This window comes from Rissa tridactyla, chromosome 12 (genome assembly GCF_028500815.1).
Source record: "Rissa tridactyla isolate bRisTri1 chromosome 12, bRisTri1.patW.cur.20221130, whole genome shotgun sequence".
In the NCBI taxonomy this organism is placed as follows: domain Eukaryota; kingdom Metazoa; phylum Chordata; class Aves; order Charadriiformes; family Laridae; genus Rissa; species Rissa tridactyla.
The window spans coordinates 14,391,471-14,408,365 of record NC_071477.1 but is presented as its reverse complement, the minus strand read 5'-3'; the positions used below and the strand labels follow the sequence as shown (position 1 = coordinate 14,408,365).

The 16,895-nt window shown below is 54.1% G+C and overlaps 2 protein-coding genes across 3 annotated transcripts in view; one reads left to right on the top strand and one right to left on the bottom strand.

Moving 5' to 3' along the window:
• The window catches only part of TRPC4AP (transient receptor potential cation channel subfamily C member 4 associated protein), a 38,029-nt gene extending 31,517 nt beyond the window's left edge, over positions 1–6,512 (top strand). Inside the window, exons 15-19 of the mRNA XM_054218738.1 lie at positions 253–393; positions 1,946–2,054; positions 2,265–2,377; positions 2,603–2,809; positions 4,429–6,512. Of these exons, the coding sequence (XP_054074713.1) occupies positions 253–393; positions 1,946–2,054; positions 2,265–2,377; positions 2,603–2,809; positions 4,429–4,566 (708 nt within the window). The 3' untranslated portion in view covers positions 4,567–6,512. The remainder of the gene's footprint in view (positions 1–252; positions 394–1,945; positions 2,055–2,264; positions 2,378–2,602; positions 2,810–4,428) is intronic.
• A 1,052-nt stretch (positions 6,513–7,564) lies between these two features.
• Positions 7,565–16,895, bottom strand: part of MYH7B (myosin heavy chain 7B) — a 28,235-nt gene continuing 18,904 nt past the window's right edge. For both annotated transcript variants that reach the window (XM_054218021.1, XM_054218022.1), the window contains 19 exons: positions 16,564–16,806; positions 15,989–16,165; positions 15,496–15,641; positions 14,823–14,913; positions 13,888–14,277; positions 12,867–12,993; positions 12,329–12,447; positions 11,895–12,091; positions 11,344–11,693; positions 10,642–10,766; positions 10,214–10,329; positions 9,894–10,086; positions 9,599–9,802; positions 9,367–9,492; positions 9,042–9,212; positions 8,625–8,729; positions 8,154–8,249; positions 7,850–7,987; positions 7,565–7,689 (listed from right to left, as the gene is read on the bottom strand). In XM_054218021.1, the coding sequence (XP_054073996.1) occupies positions 7,681–7,689; positions 7,850–7,987; positions 8,154–8,249; positions 8,625–8,729; positions 9,042–9,212; positions 9,367–9,492; positions 9,599–9,802; positions 9,894–10,086; positions 10,214–10,329; positions 10,642–10,766; positions 11,344–11,693; positions 11,895–12,091; positions 12,329–12,447; positions 12,867–12,993; positions 13,888–14,277; positions 14,823–14,913; positions 15,496–15,641; positions 15,989–16,165; positions 16,564–16,806 (3,123 nt within the window). In that variant the 3' untranslated portion in view covers positions 7,565–7,680. The remainder of the gene's footprint in view (positions 7,690–7,849; positions 7,988–8,153; positions 8,250–8,624; positions 8,730–9,041; positions 9,213–9,366; positions 9,493–9,598; positions 9,803–9,893; positions 10,087–10,213; positions 10,330–10,641; positions 10,767–11,343; positions 11,694–11,894; positions 12,092–12,328; positions 12,448–12,866; positions 12,994–13,887; positions 14,278–14,822; positions 14,914–15,495; positions 15,642–15,988; positions 16,166–16,563; positions 16,807–16,895) is intronic.

The window sequence follows — 16,895 nt, the reverse complement described above, 5'->3', positions numbered from 1 at the left end:
GGAATAGGGCAATTCTTGAAAAGCATTTGTGAATTCTGCTTGTGGCAGCCAGGTGTGGGGTGGCCAATTCTATAGCCTGCGTCACTGGGGAGTTAATTTAACAAAAGACTCATCTGAATTGTTGTCTTCAGTTTTGTCATTTAAGAACTAAACCTGCAGACAAATGTTTTAAATAGCGATTAAATCCGAGTCTTTGCTGTACTGCTGGCTTGGGCTAAACGGTGGCAATAATGTGTTTTCCTCCCGTGGCAGCATATTCTCTACTGCATTGTTGATAGTGAGTGCAAATCACGAGATGTGCTTCAGAGTTACTTTGACCTTCTGGGAGAACTGATGAAATTCAATATTGATGCATTCAAGAGGTTCAACAAGTACATCAACACAGATGAGAAGGTAAATATTTGTAAAACCTGCCCCGAGTGGGTCAGATTACGTGCTCTCTAACCAAACGGAGCACTAAGAAACTCAGGTGCGTTTGCCGGTGTTGGTGTGATGGTTGAGCTTGGTGCACAGTAAACCCGGAGGAGTAAGCTGCCAAATCACAAGCACGTACATTGCTGCAGACACTCCTCTTTTCAGAAGTGCTCCCAGCTGTTCCGAGTCAGCGGGGGATGAGCTGCTCAGAAAACGTTGCCCTGTTACTTGATCAGGTCTAAGGTCAGAGCTCAAAGATGGTAGAACGTTTCCTGTGAAGTCATTGGGGTTTGGGTTAAGCTGATAGTTGTGGACGTTGAGACAGGCTCCAAAAAAATCTTTTACTGTAGCCTGGGGGAGAGTGTTCTTCGTGGAAAGACCCATCTTATGTTTGATGTTATTTGAACTTACAGACGTTTTAAGAAGTCATGGCTGATGTAATGACCTATAAAACTTAGTTGCATGTGTAGATCAAGAACAGGCAGCTCTCTATGCAAAGTGGTTTCATGCTCTTATGCACTTTGTGTATATAACATCAACTGTTGGGTAGGGTTTGAATGACCTCATGCTCTTACTTGCTACTGTAATTTCTCTCTGGTTGCTGTTAGGTCTGGCAGATCTTGCAGAATACAAGCGGAGATGTATTTAAAAGAAAAATGTATTTAATTTCAGGTTGTTTTCTGGTAAATGAATTCATACGTTTTAGAGTATGTGTCTTTATATTTTGCGTGTGCTTCCTATTTATTGATCTGTAACTTTTTTTTAATTCTCATTCTGTATGAATCCCTCACCGTGTTCCTCCCCAGCACTGTCTGCTGTACAAAACAAGTGTAGGAAGACACAGAGCTGGAGGAGCTACAGAGGCCAGCAGCCATGCTGTCTCATCTCCCTCTTTGAAAACAAATAGTGTGTGAAATCTTGGTCTCATTGAAGTGACACAGCTTCAAAAGAGATTTTAGCGGTGCCGGGACTTTGGCATGTGTCTTCCATAGCGGTTTTAGGGCACTTCTGTAGGGTTGCTTTGATCGGCTCTCAGTGCCAGTATTGGCTTGGAGTGGATGAGGCAGGCCTGGGAGCGTATGTCTCCTCTTATTCGTGTTAGAGGGAACAAAAAGGGAATGACTCTTGAGTATTTTGGCATTCAGAATCTAACCCTTGTTTCTGAAGGGAAGGGGAAATCGGCCATGTTTGTGAAGCCTTATGTTGGTGAAATGCATGTTTTAGGTGTTCGTGTTCAGAATTCACAGCAGTTTCTCCAGTAACCCTCAAGAACTGTACTCTTCTCGATGTCCAAATTCTGGAGAATGCTTACTGTTGCCCTACTTGCCAATCCCTGTTCGTAGCTCTCCCTCCTTGGGTTCGCTGACCTGTTCCCCTTGTGCCAGCAGAGTGATTGGCTCAGTACGCCTCCTGGCCATTCTGAAAAGGGTGTGAAATGCTGCTCTGTCAGACCTCAGAGTGTTCATGGAGGGTGGATTTTTTTTGGTTTTTTTTGTTTTCGAATGCAACACTAAAGAGTATTTCTCTTTAGTTCCAGATATTTTTAAATCAGATCAACAGTTCATTGGTTGACTCAAACATGCTTGTTCGCTGCATTACACTGTCCCTGGACCGGTTTGAGAATCAGTCTGATGCTAAAGGTAAAGAGTAAGAAATGGGGTGGGTGGGTGTGTTTGATAGTGATAATGGTTATTTTAAGTCTGGGCTTTGAAAAGTCTGGTTTTAGACCAAAAAAATGGCACCTTGCAGGTTTTTTGCCACAGCCTGAGCACCAGTTCTAATGCATATTGCTTGGGTCAGCGTGTCTGAACTTTAAGCACCTGATGATTGTCTTTTTCCTCTTGTTGCAGTTGCAGAAGTCCTGTCAGAGTGCCGCCTGTTATCATATATGTCCCAGATGTCCATGAGAATGTCCTTTCTTTTCCGTCTCATTAATATTATTCATGTACAGACACTTACACAGGTAAAGAGCTGACAGTAACTTTGCAGTTGTCTTGCTGTGTAGTAATGAGCTGGGCTGGGAGCAGGGAGGAACCTGGTTTCTCTTGAGGAGACCCTTGTCCTTTCTTGATGCATGCAGGAGCCACCTCCTCTGCATGCTTACCACGAGCACGCTCTGTAAGGATGTGTATAACCCATGTCTCTATTTATTTATTATTTGATTTTACTGTGTCGTTTTTACTTTTAGGAAAACGTCAGTTGTTTGAACACAAGTTTAGTTATCCTAATGCTGGCCCGAAGGAAAGAAAAGCTACCTTTTTACCTGCGCACTTTGCAACAGATGGAATATACAGAAAAATACCCAGGCTTCATCCTGAACAACTTCCACAGTCTCCTGCGATTCTGGCAACAGCATTACCTCAACAAGGATAAAGACAGCACCTGCTTAGAAAATGTATGTGAACCTCTTACCACAGCGAGAATCGATTATAGCAATATCTGCCTATTGGTCACCTGGCAAAAATGGGAAGTGAGAGGTGGTGAAGGGAAAGACAGGAGCAAGTTCTGCCCCCCACGTGTAGGTTTCTGTAGTGCTTTTCACCCCTGCTTACCCAGCCAGGTCCCTTCTGCAAGCACTCAGACTACCACAAGTTAAGTGCTGGTTTTCCCTGCAAATAACACCTTAGGTCTTGGCTCTGGCACACAGAAGTGAGACTTGCCAACGCTGAGCGGGTTTGAGATGGCCAGACCTGCACGGGGATGTGGAGGCAGGACAGAATCCAGCTCCCAGGCTAGTTAGCACCTTAACCAGGCAGTCCCCTCTCTCCCTGGTGTGGCAAACAGCGCAGGAGAAGTATCTGGTGTAGCTGGTAGAAGGCGGCAGCTGCCCTGTGGAAAGCAGCCTGCAAGCTTCCACTCCAGAGCTGCTCTGTCTTGGGCACTAAGAGGAAGAAATGACCTGTGATGAGAAGGTGACTCCCTTGTATATGCCCTAGAAGGCTCAAGGGAGGTTGCACAGCTTTCTTCCTTGACTTTGCAGTGCTCAGGTTGCAGCTTTAACAGGTTTTTAGTGTTTTCATGTAAAAGCTCTTCTCTGGTGTGTATGTACGCTGCAGCACACGTCCCCACGGCTGTGACGTGAGCACAGGGCAGGCAGACTCCTATAGACAGGGTGCCTGAAGAGGGGCAGCGTTAGGGCTTGGAAGTAGATAAAATAAGGAGCTTCAGTTCCCCGGAAAGGAGAAGTACAATGGAGGGAGTCCATGTGGGAAGGAGAAGAAGTTGCAGTGAATGGTGCAGACTTGTAACGCTGGGGAGTGGCAGGGTGACTTGGGGCGCTGTGTGACAATGCCCGTGCCATGGTTTGACCCATCCACGGCAGACTGAGCTGCTGAGGGGAGATGCTGTCAGGACCAAAGCTCTCTGCCATTGTGGCATTTCAGGGCTGCGTTGTGCTGTGCATGAATGCTATGGTGCTGCTTGTGTCTTGGGCCACTGGTGGGGTGGAAATAGTCGTCCAGTGTCTCGGGGCTTTGGGTAATAGATGCTGTGGTGCAGGGCTGCCAGAGAGGCCTTTTGGCCTTCAGAGGACGATGCAAGAGGGATGTGAGCAGGGAGGGTGTGTTGTCCTTGTGTCTTCCCTAGGAGCGGGAGCTACAGCCAGCGTCTGCACCACCGCAGTGTCCCAGTTTGTGTTTGGATTGAAGAGCAAAGGAGAAGTTTGGGCTTGTATGTGTGTGTGTGTGTACTGCTCTTGGGCGGCCCTGGTGGTCACCCTGTGCTGCTCTCAGGGCTATAGTTGCCGCAGGTGCTGGTAGCCCCTGCCTGCAGCGGGATAGCGGGAGGCTGGTTGTAGAAGGTGCACTTGGTTCAGCGTCCACCCCTCCTGCTCCACGCCCCAGGGAGGATGGGCAGAACGGTGAATCAGGGCTGTGAAACTGTGTGGCTGGGGAAGTCGGGCTGAATAAGAGGCGATTTTTCAGTTCTCTCTGCTGAATGCCTTTGGGATGCGTCTTCTGCTGCATGTTGGTGCCTGTGGACCACGCTAACCAGTCTCTTCATCTCTTCCCACAGAGCTCATGTATTAGTTTTACCTACTGGAAAGAGACTGTATCTATACTGCTCAGTCCAGACCGGACATCCCCCTGTGCCATAGTTAGCTACATCGACGAGGCATATATGGACATTGACAGAGACTTTTCCGAGGAGTAATTCTTCACTCCGGCTTCTGATGGACAGCGCTTGGAGGGTACCTCGCAGCCCGTGGATTTTCAGGGATACGCTGTGTAGTGTGTGTGTGCGTGTGCGGCTTGGAACCGTGGAGCATTACTGCATTGTCAAAACCCCAGCCCCTTCCCGGTCCCCATCTCTGACGGATGAGGCTTTGAAAGCGCTCTGGGCAACACATTCAGGGATGTATCTTCCAGTTGTTCTGGGATAAAAAATATTGACCTACAAAAACCAGCCTCTTTATTATTATTTTTTCCCCTCTCCCAGTCCAGCGGGGCTGGTCAGAGATGTTTTTGCTGACAGATGAGGATACTCTGTATGTGCCAATTTAGTTGCGGCTGTCTTTCGTGGCTACCAGAATTAGCAAGTCAAAAAGCACAGAAATTGCCCTCCAAATGTGAGGTCCAAGGAGCCGGGCTGACTGGGACCCCGACACACCAGCCGCGTGCAGAGCCGCCAGGAGGACTCCCTGCAGGCGTAACTCTTCTCTTGGGGTTTGGAATTAGGGGGTTAGGGTTGGTTAGGGTGTGAGTGTGCGTACGTGTGTGTGCGCTTTCCATTCCTGAGAGCCCGAGCTCCAGTCACCTCTTTACCATCTACTTCTGGATCATTTGGTACTAAATCTGTCTGTTTGTGCACTAGGAGAGAACCTCTGCCCCTGCTGTCTTTCCTGCAGATCCTTCCCATCCGAAGGCGTTTTACAGTGCTGTGGAGAACAGAGACGTTTCAGCAGTGGTGGAATTGCAACAGGGGTTGGCTTTTTCACGGAGCAGTAGCATTAAAACGTACTAATTTTTTCAACTTGCGGCTTGTCCCTTCTTGGGTAACTAATCTGGTTTTAAAATCCTTTTCAGGACCATTGCTCTTGACGCTAACCTGCTATGTCTGGAAGTCTTCTGTCAGTCTCTGCTTTCAGTCTTTAATATCAACACACACATTAATCTTGAAGTGCAATATTTACTGGAGATGTCAGTTCTTCCTGGATCTATTTTAATCAGAATGTGTTAAATGCTAGGAATAAACACTCCTGGTTGAAAGGAATTCTGTAGGATACGTTGGGAAAGGGGGAATCGGGTTTTGGCGGTGCTGATTGCCAAGCCTGCGCATGCCCTGCCCGCTCACCGATGTTAGTTGCGTTGCTCCAAGACAGTCAGATTCCCAGGAATGAAATACAGTCTGAAGTCCTGAGCCACTGCATTTAAGTCAAAAAATATGTGTCTTGCAGTTCCAGCTAAAACAAACCAGTTTTCCTTGAAACATGCATCTGATTTTTTTTTTTTTTTTTTTTACCTTTTCTTAACTTATTTGATGTGAGACGACCTGACTTCAGCTCTGTCCAGGCTCTGGAGAGGGCCCCGTGACGAGGATGTCCCAGAGCTGTAGCGTTTTTGTCTCTGATCTTTGCCAGCAGAATGAAACCCGCGCTGAGGATCCCTGAGCTGGGGCCTGGACGAGTGGAGAAGGCGTCCAGCCCCGGGCGCAGGACTTGCTCTCTAGAAGTCACCCTTCTCCTCTGGCTTATCTCACACTTCGCTGTCCTGCCTTGCCTTTGCAGTCAGTGCTTTGCTTGTAGGGGGGGTCAGAGCTGCTGAGCTTGTGCACAGACCTGGAGCCTTGCGGGAGCTCTTGGGGATCCTTGTGGGGCTCCTGGGGATCTGTGTGTCCCCCCCTGGGCAGACTCTGCCCCACTCTGGTGAGGTTGTCCCCGGTGCCGCCCCATTTCTGGGAGCTCCTCGCTGCGGCAGCTGCAACTCTCTGTTCACCAGGTCACCCCCTCCTTCCCCTGAGCTAGTTTCTTTCTCATCTGTATTTTTTTTTTCTTTTTGTTCTTGGGCTATTTGTGTTTTTGGTGTATCTTTGCTTCTTCTTAACTGTAATAGATGTACACTTAAAAATAAATGCTTCAGATTAAAAGGCTTTTAAGTTAAGGGATGCCTTTTCCATAGTCTAGTTAATTGGTGCATCCACTGATTGCTGCTATAAACCTGCCGAGTCTCATTTACATCTCTCTATTTACGTATTGTACACTTAGGGGCCAAGCTGCCGCTGGCCGGGGGGCTGAGCTGCGATGGCGCCAGCCTCCCTTCTGGCTGGGGGATCCCTCCTCCCCGGCCTGGGACCACGGTAACCTTTGGGTCCTCGCCTGCTCCAGGCAGCTCGGCTTCGCTTTGGCCGAGTTGGCTCTGGCTGCGGAGGAGGGCGCAAGAAAGAAACTCCGACAAGGGAGCGCGCTGGTCTCCATGTGTAAGGCTCTGCCTGCGGCGGGATGAGCGCGCAGGGAGCGTCGCGGGCACGTTTTTAAGTGGGGGCTCCATCTGCCTGTGCCAGATGCCTCCAGAATCTCATTTTGAGAGGGACCAGACAGCTCTGTCCTTCGTCCTTGTTTTGTCTTGTTCATGGAGAGCACGGGGAGGAAGGGTCCTGCGTGGTGCCGGGGGACTCACAGGCTTTGGTGGAGGCTGGGGGGGGGACACCCCTGTCATTAACCGATACTTCTGGAAGTCTGGCACTATCCCCGTGGATTGCTGAGGTTCGTGCTGCCCAGATTAATGCCAATTTACTAACTGCAAATAAACGTATTAAATGGAAACTATTAAAGAAATCTATTTTAAAGAAATGAGTGGAGATGTCTTTCTTTGCCAAAGCTCTAACAACCCTCCCTCGGCCCTGCAGGACTGCAGGGAGGGATTTTTATGCTGGCCCCAGGAGTAACGGCGTCGGTGAGGGCTGTTGTGTCCTCCAGCCTCACCCCTCAGTGGCTGAGAGGGGGCTGAATTGGTGGGAAGGAATGAGGAAAGGGCTCTTACTCCAAAACCCACCGAAGGCCTGGAGCAAGCCAGGGCACTAGAGCAGGGCCGGGGAAAGGCTGTGCTTCTCCTGGCTGTGAAAGATGGCCCCAAAGACCCCGGCTTGCCCCCCCACATCTCCAGCAGCAGAGCCCAGATCCCTCGTTACCCTCCGACAGACACAACAGAGCAAGTCCTGGAACATCTACATTTATTCGTCTGGTGCAAAGCTGGCAGTGGCTGTTGCAGCCATTTGCCTCCAAGGTCCAGCAGGGAGCTGGGGCCAGGACAGGGCAGGAGCCGGGCTTCTCTACTCGTGCTGGCAAAAAAAAAAAAAAGTCCCCAAAAGGGCTTTGGTGAGATCCTGGGCCTGGGGGCAGGGAGGACTCTGCCACCCGTGGCAGCCACGGGGGCGTTGGGCAGGATGAGGCCGTGGGCTGCGCGGCTGCTGCGCTGGCTGCGGGGCTGGGTGGGCTTACCTTGGAGGTGATGGCCTCCCTGGTGCGGGCGCGCAGCTTGTTGACCTGCGTCTCGGCGATGTCGGCGCGCTCCTCGGCGTCGTCCAGCTCGTGCTGCACCTTGCGGTACTTCACCAGGTTGGAGTTGGCCTGCTGCTCCTGCGTGGGGTGAGGGGAGAGGTGGGTGCGTGGGGCGCAGACGGGCCACCAGGCTCCGAGCTCCCCGTGCCAACTCGTGGTCCTTGTGGCCATCCCAGGCCGCCCCCGGAAAGGACAGCGTTGTCTTCCACCCTCAGAGGAGATCTGCACGGGGACAGGCACTTACCGCCTCCTCAAACTGCCGTTTGTAGCTCTTGACCTTGCTCTGCAGCTTGTCAATCAGGTCCTGCATCCGTGTCAGGTTCTTCCGGTCTTCCTCAGCCTGCAAGAGCCCCAGCCCCATTAGCAGGACCCCAGCAGACCCCTCCAGCTCCGGCTGCCCCAGTACCTTTATCAGGGAGTCCCAGTGGGTCCAGGACCCCTTATACACAGAGCACCAACCCAGCCCCACCAACCCACCCCCAGTCGCCCAGCACCTAGCTTAGGAGGTGCCAGCAAAGGGGCAAGACAGGGACACAGAGCAGGTGGTGGATGCTGGGCCAGGGAGAAGCTCATCCTGCCCCTGTTGGTCCCAGCACAGCCCCCAGAGCGAGCCAGGGCTGTGCTGGGCTGGGGTGTTGGGTAACACAAGGCTCTGAGCACAGGGAGAGCGGGGCCAAGTCCTGCTGGGCTGGAGCTGTGCCCGGTGCTGCCGTACCTGGTAGCTCAGCTCCTTGATCCGCCGCTCGTACTTGCGAATGCCCTTCTGGGCTTCAGCCATCTTCTTCTGCTCCGAATCCAGCTCTCCCTCCAGCTCCCGCACCTGCGGGTGGATAGAGGCCAGCTCAGCACTCTCCTCCTTAGCACCAGCCCCAGCCCCAGCCGAGGTCAAATCACTTTTCCCCAGATCAGAGTAGCCACAGCCAAGGCTGAGCCACACCAAGCAAAGACATGGAGGTCTTGCAGGTCCCCAGGGACTGCCCCTCACTGCCCACAGTCCCCCTGTGGCCCAGCCTGGCCCCAGAGGGATGGGGCAGTACCAGTGCCCTACAGACTCTGGTGCCACAGGGGCTGGGGCAGTGCAAGGAGCCCGCTCCTGCACAGAACAGCCAGGGACCTGCCCCTGCCACCTCACCCTGGCCTCCAGCTTCTGGATCTGCTTCTTGCCCCCCTTCAGAGCAATCTGCTCTGCTTCGTCCAGGCGCATCTGCAGGTCCTTGATGGTCTGCTCCATGTTCTTCTTCATCCGCTCCAGGTGTGCGCTCGTGTCTTGCTCCTTCTTCAGCTCCTCTGCCATCATGGCAGCCTGAAAGACCAAGAGCACAAGAGGCATCACCACGTGGCCAGGCAGCCCTGCCAGAGAAGCTCTGAGAACCTCTTCTCTCCTGCTGCCCACCATCCCCACAGGGTGCTGGGCATCCTTGCCGAACCATATGGCACCACCCCCACTGCACTCTTACATCTGTGATAGCCTTCTTCGCCTTCTCCTCAGCATTACGGCACTCCTGCACTGCGTCCTCCACCTCGCTGCTCAGCTGTGAGATGTCAGTCTCCAGCTTCTTCTTTTGGTTGATCAGGCCCGTGTTCTGCAGACAGAGCAGAGCAGTGCCACAGGGACTGGCCATTCACCATGGCCACCAGTGTCCTGCTGCTCCAGTGCCAGTAGAGACCCGGGATTTGGTGGTTCCTCACCTGGGAGTGGAGCAGGTTGACCCTCTCGGTGGCCTCCAGCAGCTCCTGCTCCGCCAGCTTCCTGCTCCTCTCTGCCTGCTCCAGCGCTGCCCGCAGCTCCTCCACCTCCGCCAGCAGCAGGTTGTTGCGGCGTTCCAGGGCGGCTGCCTGCTCCTTCAGGTCGTCGTTGTGGCGTTGAGTATCATCCAACTCAATTTGCAGGTCCTGCCGGACAGTGTGGGGTCAGTGGGGACAGGAGGGAGCCAGGGCTGGCAGCAGGGACAGCACCGAGCCTGTCCACCCACGGCCACCCAACCTTGATCTGGGCCTGGAGCTGGCGGCCCAGTTTCTGGAACTCGGCAGCCTGGCGGTTGGCGTGGCTCAGCTGGATCTCCATCTCATTCAGGTCTCCCTCCATCTTCTTCCTCAGACGCACAGCCTCATTCTTGGCCCGGGCCTCTGCATCCAGCGTGGCCTGCATGGAGTCCATGGCGCGCTGGTGGTTGCGCCTGCGGGAGGGACGATGCATCAGCCCTGTCCCCCCGGGGACACCCACTCTGGGGCAGCCCTGACAGGGCCATGGTGCCAGCTCGGCCCCCACAGCAATGGCCCAGCCTATCCCCTCTCAGCACACACCTCAGGTTCTCAAATTCCTCGTCCTTCTCCGCCAGCTTCCTGTCCACATCAGCCTTGATCTGGTTCAGCTCCAGCTGGATGCGCAGCGTCTTGCTCTCCTCATGCTCCAGAGCTCCCTAGAGACAGTGGCAGTCATGAGAAGGTGGCTCCAGGAGGGGGAAATCTCTCTAGCCACCCAGCCCAGCCTGGCCTTGCCCCCCAGCCCAGAGCTATGGGGAGCAGGGCAGGTGGAGCCACCCCAGGCCCCTGTTGGGGTTGCACAAACCCCACGAACATGGACCAGGGGTTGCAGCCCAGCTCAGGACTGTCACCCTGCCAGCACGGTGTGGGTCACTGCTCCAGCACTGTCTGACTAGCTCTGCGGGGTGGGATGGGGGCTCTCGAGGGCAGTGGGCATGTGCAAGCACCAGTGGGAAACATGGACCCACCTCAGCCTCCTCCAGAGCTGCCTGGATATCGCTCTTCTCACTCTCCAGGGCTTTCTTCAGCTTCTCCAGCTCATGGATGGTTTTGCCGCTCAGACTGATCTGGTCAGTCAGATCAGCAATTTCCTCTGGCAGGGACAGAAGGGCATTTGGTCAGGACAGGGTTTGCAGAGCCAGCCCCATGCAGATGGCTTCCCCATCCCCTTGCCCAAGCTTGGCCCGTGTCCTCCCGGCCCCTTGGAGGGCAGACAAGGTTGTGCTCGGGCAAGAGGCACCAGCCCTCATTGCTGGCCCCTGCTGTGCTCCCCCGCAGTCTGGGTGAAGGAGAGGGCATGGGAGAGGCGTAGGGACCCATGGAGACCTGGCTGTCCAAGAGCAACACCCCCAAGCCAGTGTCATGCCACAGCCATGGCACTTCCAGTGGCAAAACGCGCACCATTTGCAAACAAGAACCGGGTGACACTGCCCGTTGGCCTGGAGTGTCCCAGGCAGGAGGGTAGGACACATGCTGTCCCTGGTGGGGCTGCTGCATCCCTCCAAGGAGGAAATGGGCCAGGCTTGGCTGAGCAGCAAGGTCTGCTCCCTGCCTACAAGGGACCCCCGTCCCACCACACAGCTAAGAACAGGGGAGCCATGGTCTGCCTGTGAGAGCAGGGCCCTGGGGAGCCAACAGAGTCTGAGGGGAGAGCCTGAGCCCAGACCTACCCTGAAGGTTCTTGTTCTCCCTCTTGAGGGTCTCTAGGTTGTCCAGGGACTCTTCATAGGCATTCTTGAGCTTGAAGAGCTCCGTGCTCAGGCTGCGTGACTCCTTCTGTGATGCCTCCAGCTCAGCCTGGGTCTCCTCATACTTCTGCTTCCACTCCGCCAGGATCCTGTCAAAGTTCCGCTGCTTCTTGTCCAGGGCAGCGCAGGCTGAGTTGGCACGCTCCAGGTCCACCGAGAGGTCCTCGATCTCTGTCTGCAGCCGGTGCTTGGTCTTTTCCAGCGAGGAGCACTTGGCGTGGGCAGCCTCCACTGCCTCCTCCGCCTCCTGCAGCCGGATGGCCAGCTTCTTCCTGCCAATGGCAGCAAGGGGTGAGCGCTCCCAGCCCAAGCGTCATCCCACCCCACTGCTCTAAGGAGAGGAGGCCACAGCCTGCCCAAACAGCCCCAGGTCCGGTCAGGAGGATGCAGTCTCACCCTGGGGTTTGGGAAAGCCCCATCCTTCAATGGAAACCTGCCACCTGCAAGGAATAGACTCCTGCCATGAGACTCACTTGGCTTCCTCCAGCTCCTCCGTCCTCTGGATGGCATCTGTCTCGTATTTTGTTCTCCACTGGGCTACTTCTGCATTGGCCTTGGATAAGTTCCTCTGGAGCTCACTCTTGGCCTCCACCTCCTCCTCATACTGCTCTCGCAGCAGGTCACAGTCGTGCCGAGAGGCTTGCAGGGCATGGGCCAGGGCATTCTTGCTCTGAGGAAGGGGGGGCTCATGAGAGGAGCCGCTGGCCCCAGGCTCCAGGACACCAGCCATGGTGCTGGGACTGGGGGCAGCAGGAAGGAACTTCTCTTTTCCCCAGGCTAAGCGCTGCCCTTGGGGCTCATGTGTCCCACCTCCCCAGTCCAAGAATCTGGGCCACTGCCACAGTGGGACACGTCCTATTCCGAAATCTGTGTCACTCAGAGGTCAGCCATGTCCTGCAAGCCTCACCTTGGTCTCTTCCTCCAGCTGCCTCTTCAGTTCCTCAATGTTCTGTGTGAACGAGGTCTTGCCACGGCTCAACTGGTTGATGAAGGACTCCTTCTCCTCCAGCAGCCGACTCAGCTCCCCTGTGTTCAAACAGAGCCAAACCAACTATTTCGGGGCCTAAATACTGCAATCTGCATTAGCCCACACACCCACCAGAGCCTGTGGCCTTCAGCTGCATGGAGACCTCCAGCAGTCCCAGCCGTATTCCCAGCCAGGCAAGCTGGGTCCCATGGGCAGAGGTGCACGCCAGCAGCTAAAGGCGAAGTACGACAGCTAGGAACCCCTCCTGATGCCCGAGATCACAACATATCCCCCAGCCCAACTAGCATCACCATAGAGGTCCTCTTCCGATACGGCACCTCGGCAAGGCCTGAGCGGAGGCACAACACAGACATCCCACTCCCCACCACTCCAAATGGAGCTCCTGCTAATTTATTTTTATCCGTGGGAGAAGCAGGACAGCCTGCCCGGCTGAACCACGGCTGCCACCCCCACCTACCGTTCTCGGTCTGCAGCCTGCCCCGCTGCGTGCTCACGTCAGTCAGTTGTCGCTGCAACTCGTCCACTTTGGACTTGGCCTCGCTCAGCTGGTCCTCATAGGTGCGGCACAGCTTCTCGGCATTGGCCTGCAGGCACCAAGCAAAGCCCGTGTGAGACCCAGCGCTGCCCAGAGAGCACCGTTACCCCATGAGGGGCTCAGCGACTGCATGTCATCAAGGGCAACAAAGCCGGTGAGGGGTCTGGAGCACAAGTCTCATGAGGAGCGGCTGAGGGAGCTGGGGGTGTTCAGCCTGGAGAAGAGGAGGCTGAGGGGAGACCTTCTCGCTCTCCACAACACCCTGAAAGGAGGGGGTAGCCGCGGGGGGTTGGTCTCTTCTCCCAAGGAACAGGTGATAGGACAAGAGGAAAAGGCCTCAAGTTGCACCAGGGGAGGTTTAGATTGGATATTAGGAAAAAATTCTTCACTGAAAGGGTTCTCAAGCATTGGAACAGGCTGCCCAGGGACGTGGTGGAGTCACCATCCCCGGAGGTATTTAAAAGATGGGCAGACGTGGTTTAGTAGTGGTTTTGGCAGTGTTAGGTTGATGGTTGGACTTGATGATCTTCAAGGTCCCTTCCAACCTAGACGACTCTATGATTCTATGTCCCTCAAACCAGGACACTGCATCACTCTGGGACCTCGCTGTCCGGCTCAGCTGATCCCATGTGCACACAAGGCAAAGCAGGAGCCTGCCAGAGCTTTTGTGTCTCTGCTAAGTGAAGAGTGGCTCTCTGCAGTACTCTCCCAGGAAATGTTTTCCCAGATCCTCCATCCTTGACTAGGACAAGAAAAGCCTCCTGCAAGCACTGCCATAGTGACACAGGGACAAGCTATACCTAGTCAAAAAGAGGGACTTTGCCATGGCAAAGAGCAACCCAAGACAAGAACCCATGGACATGGCTGTGCTGAATGCACTACAACCAGTTGCACTGATGTTCACAGAAGAGCTGAACCAGCTCCATGCAGAACCGGTGCTCACCTTATTCTTGGTGAGATATTCAATGTTGGATGTTAAGTCATCCACCTCCATCTTCATCTCGCTCTTCTCCTTCTCCAGCTTCTGCTTGACGCGCTGCAGGTTGTCAATCTGCTCGCTCAGCTCCGCCACACTGTCTGCGTGCTTCTTCCGCAGGGCAGCCGCCGTGGACTCGTGCTGCAGGGTTGCCTCCTCCAGGTCCCGCCGCAGCTTCAGGAACTCTGCTTCTCGCTTCTTGTTCATCTCCAGCTGCGTGGCCGTCGCCCCACCGGCCTCCTCCAGCCGCTCGCTCAGCTCCTCCAGCTCCCGTGACACTTCTGCCCGCTGCTTCTCCACCTTGGCTCTGGCAGCACGCTCAGCCTCCAGCTCTTCCTCCAGCTCCTCAATGCGGGCCTGGCAGAGACAGAATAAGGCAGCAACTTGGTGAAGCTCCGGCACCTTTGCTTCCCGCAATGGAGCAAAGTGTCTCCTCTGGTGCTGGAGAGCAACAAACCACCAGCCTGGAACAAATACTTGGGCTGTTTTGGGACTCTCTGAGGCTTGCATATCTGGTGCTCCATGGTAGACTGTTTTGCAGAGCTTCTGCTCTCCTCTGCGCCCTGCCATCAGGATCCAGGCTGATACCAGCCTCTCTTGGTGGGAAGCCTCCATGCAAGCAGCCTGAACCTGGGGGCCTGTCTCTGCTCAGAAGAAGCCCAACATACTAGATTTGGATCTTCAGAGTTTGAGCACTAGACTTAAGGTTTTAGACTGGACAGAGGATTACATCCTAGAAGCTGTTCTTCATGCTGGTGCTAGCGTTCACCTCAACAGTTCAGTCTTTAATTTGCAGTCCACCACATTTTGTGAGAGGACTGGCCCATGCAGATTACTCAGCACATGACATCTAACGGAAATTTATGATTCCTGGGCTATGACAACAGTTCTTCCCACCATACCTGCAGCTCCTTGATCTTCTTCTGCAGCTGGGCCTCAGTCACTTGCCCATCTTCAATCCTTGAATTCAGTTGACTCATTTCAAAGTCTTTCCTGTACGGAAAGAAGGCAGAGCCTTTGGTCAGACAGATGCTGTCCTGCCAAGTCCCTCTGGCTCCTGAAGACATAGGAAGATTGTTCCCTGCACCCAGGTCCAGAGGACAAACAAACCAACCAATACAGGAAAGGGACTGTGGGGGTAAGAAGCAGCGCATGGACTGCTCTGAGGGAGGCTTAAAGCGGACTCTGGCTCTGAGGTTTTCCCTGTGAGGTCCCTAGGCCTTGCTGTCCAGTTCCCCAATGAGAATGGGACATGAGCAATGAAGTCTGTACTTGTAGCTGATGTCCCAGCTCTGCATTGGGATCCCACCAGGCAAGTATCTCCTCTCCAACCCCATGTGCAGAGGAAGCTCTATAACACCCTCATCTGTTAGTCAGTGCAGCTTCCAAGCTCCTCAGCACCTCTGCATAGTACCCAGGAAAACCAAGTCCTCATTTTGTCTGGACTGATCACACCAGCGGTGCTCAAAGCCACAGCCCCTTAGCACTTGCAGGAGCCACATATCCACTTGATGTAGAGGTGGGCATAGTCCCAGCAGAGTAAGCACACAGCCCAGGCACATATCACACACTTACTTTTTGAGTTTCTCCTCCAGCTGCTGTTTGTCATTCTCCAGATCCATTACAGACTCTTGGGTCAACTTCAGGTCTCCTTCAAGCTTCCTCTTTGCTCTTTCCAGATCCATGCGGACTTTCTTTTCTTGTTCAAGAGAGCTTTCCAGCTGGAGAATGAAAGGAGACAGGCTAGGGAGGCAAAAGGCCCTCTGTAGCCCCAACCTTCCCTGTGTCCATTGCTGTGGGAACTTCACCCATCCCCGAGATCCCCAGCGGTTGCCTAGTTGGTCTCCAGTCCCATTTCCACAGCCCAGGACTGCTCTCCATGGGCTACTCTGGACCACCTCTTGATTCAGGGGCAGTTTGTCAATGGGGTTATTCATCAATTGGCAATAATAAATGGGGATCTGATAACGATCCCACACTCCAGATACTGTTCAGGGATACCCTTTGGGCTTTCCTGGATGTTGGCTCAAACCTCTCTCACTTCAGTGCCACTGGCCTATGGACTCACATCATCCACCTGCTGCTCCAGTTTGACCTTGGCTTTAGTCAGCGTGTTGACCTTGTCTTCCTCAGCCTGCAGGTCATCCAGAGCCTGCTGATGGGCCTCTTGTAGTGCTTTCTTCTCTTTCGTCAGCTTGGCAATGATCTCATCCAGAGCAGCCATCTCTTCAATCAGGTTTTTAACCTAGATCAGTGGGGTCAAAAATTAAGTGCATCTCTTCAGAAACAGGGGAAGCAAAGCTAACACAGTAGCCTGACCCATGAAAGGCAGGAGTCCATGATCAACAGCAGCTCAGCACCACAGCAGCTAACAGCCCCACTCCCCTTGGCCAGACTGGCTCCACCAGGTGGTTTGCTAATGCCCCAAATCACTTGCCATTGCACAGAACCGTTTGCCAATACCGCTCCTGCGCAGTGAGGCAGGTCACCAGAGGATCTTGCCCTCTCCCACACCTTTTTGCACTCCGCCTTGCTCCAGCTCCCACACACCAGTAGCCTTGCCCCTGACATTTCTCTTTCGTGCCGCACAAGAACCGAGGCTCCTGGGCAATGAGGCTGTACTCTGCAGGGAGCGTCAGTTACCTTGTTCTCTGTGGCATGCTTCTCCTTCTCCACCTTGGCCAGTGTGATCTCTAGGTCATCAATGTCCTTCTTCAGCTCTGCACACTCATCTTCCAGCTTGCGTCTCTTGGCGGTGAGGTCTGAGTTCATCTCCTCCTCATCCTCCAGACGCTCTGTCAGCTCCTTCACCTTGGCCTCCAGCTGGATCTTGGACTTGATCAGCAGGTCGCAGCGTTCCTCTGCATCTGCCAGGTTGTCTTGCTCCTGGGGCAGGCAGAGGAGAGCCAGCGCTCATCCACTGCCCCAAGAGCATACCAGCAGGCTCTCAGATGTGCTATCCTGGCCCAGAGCTG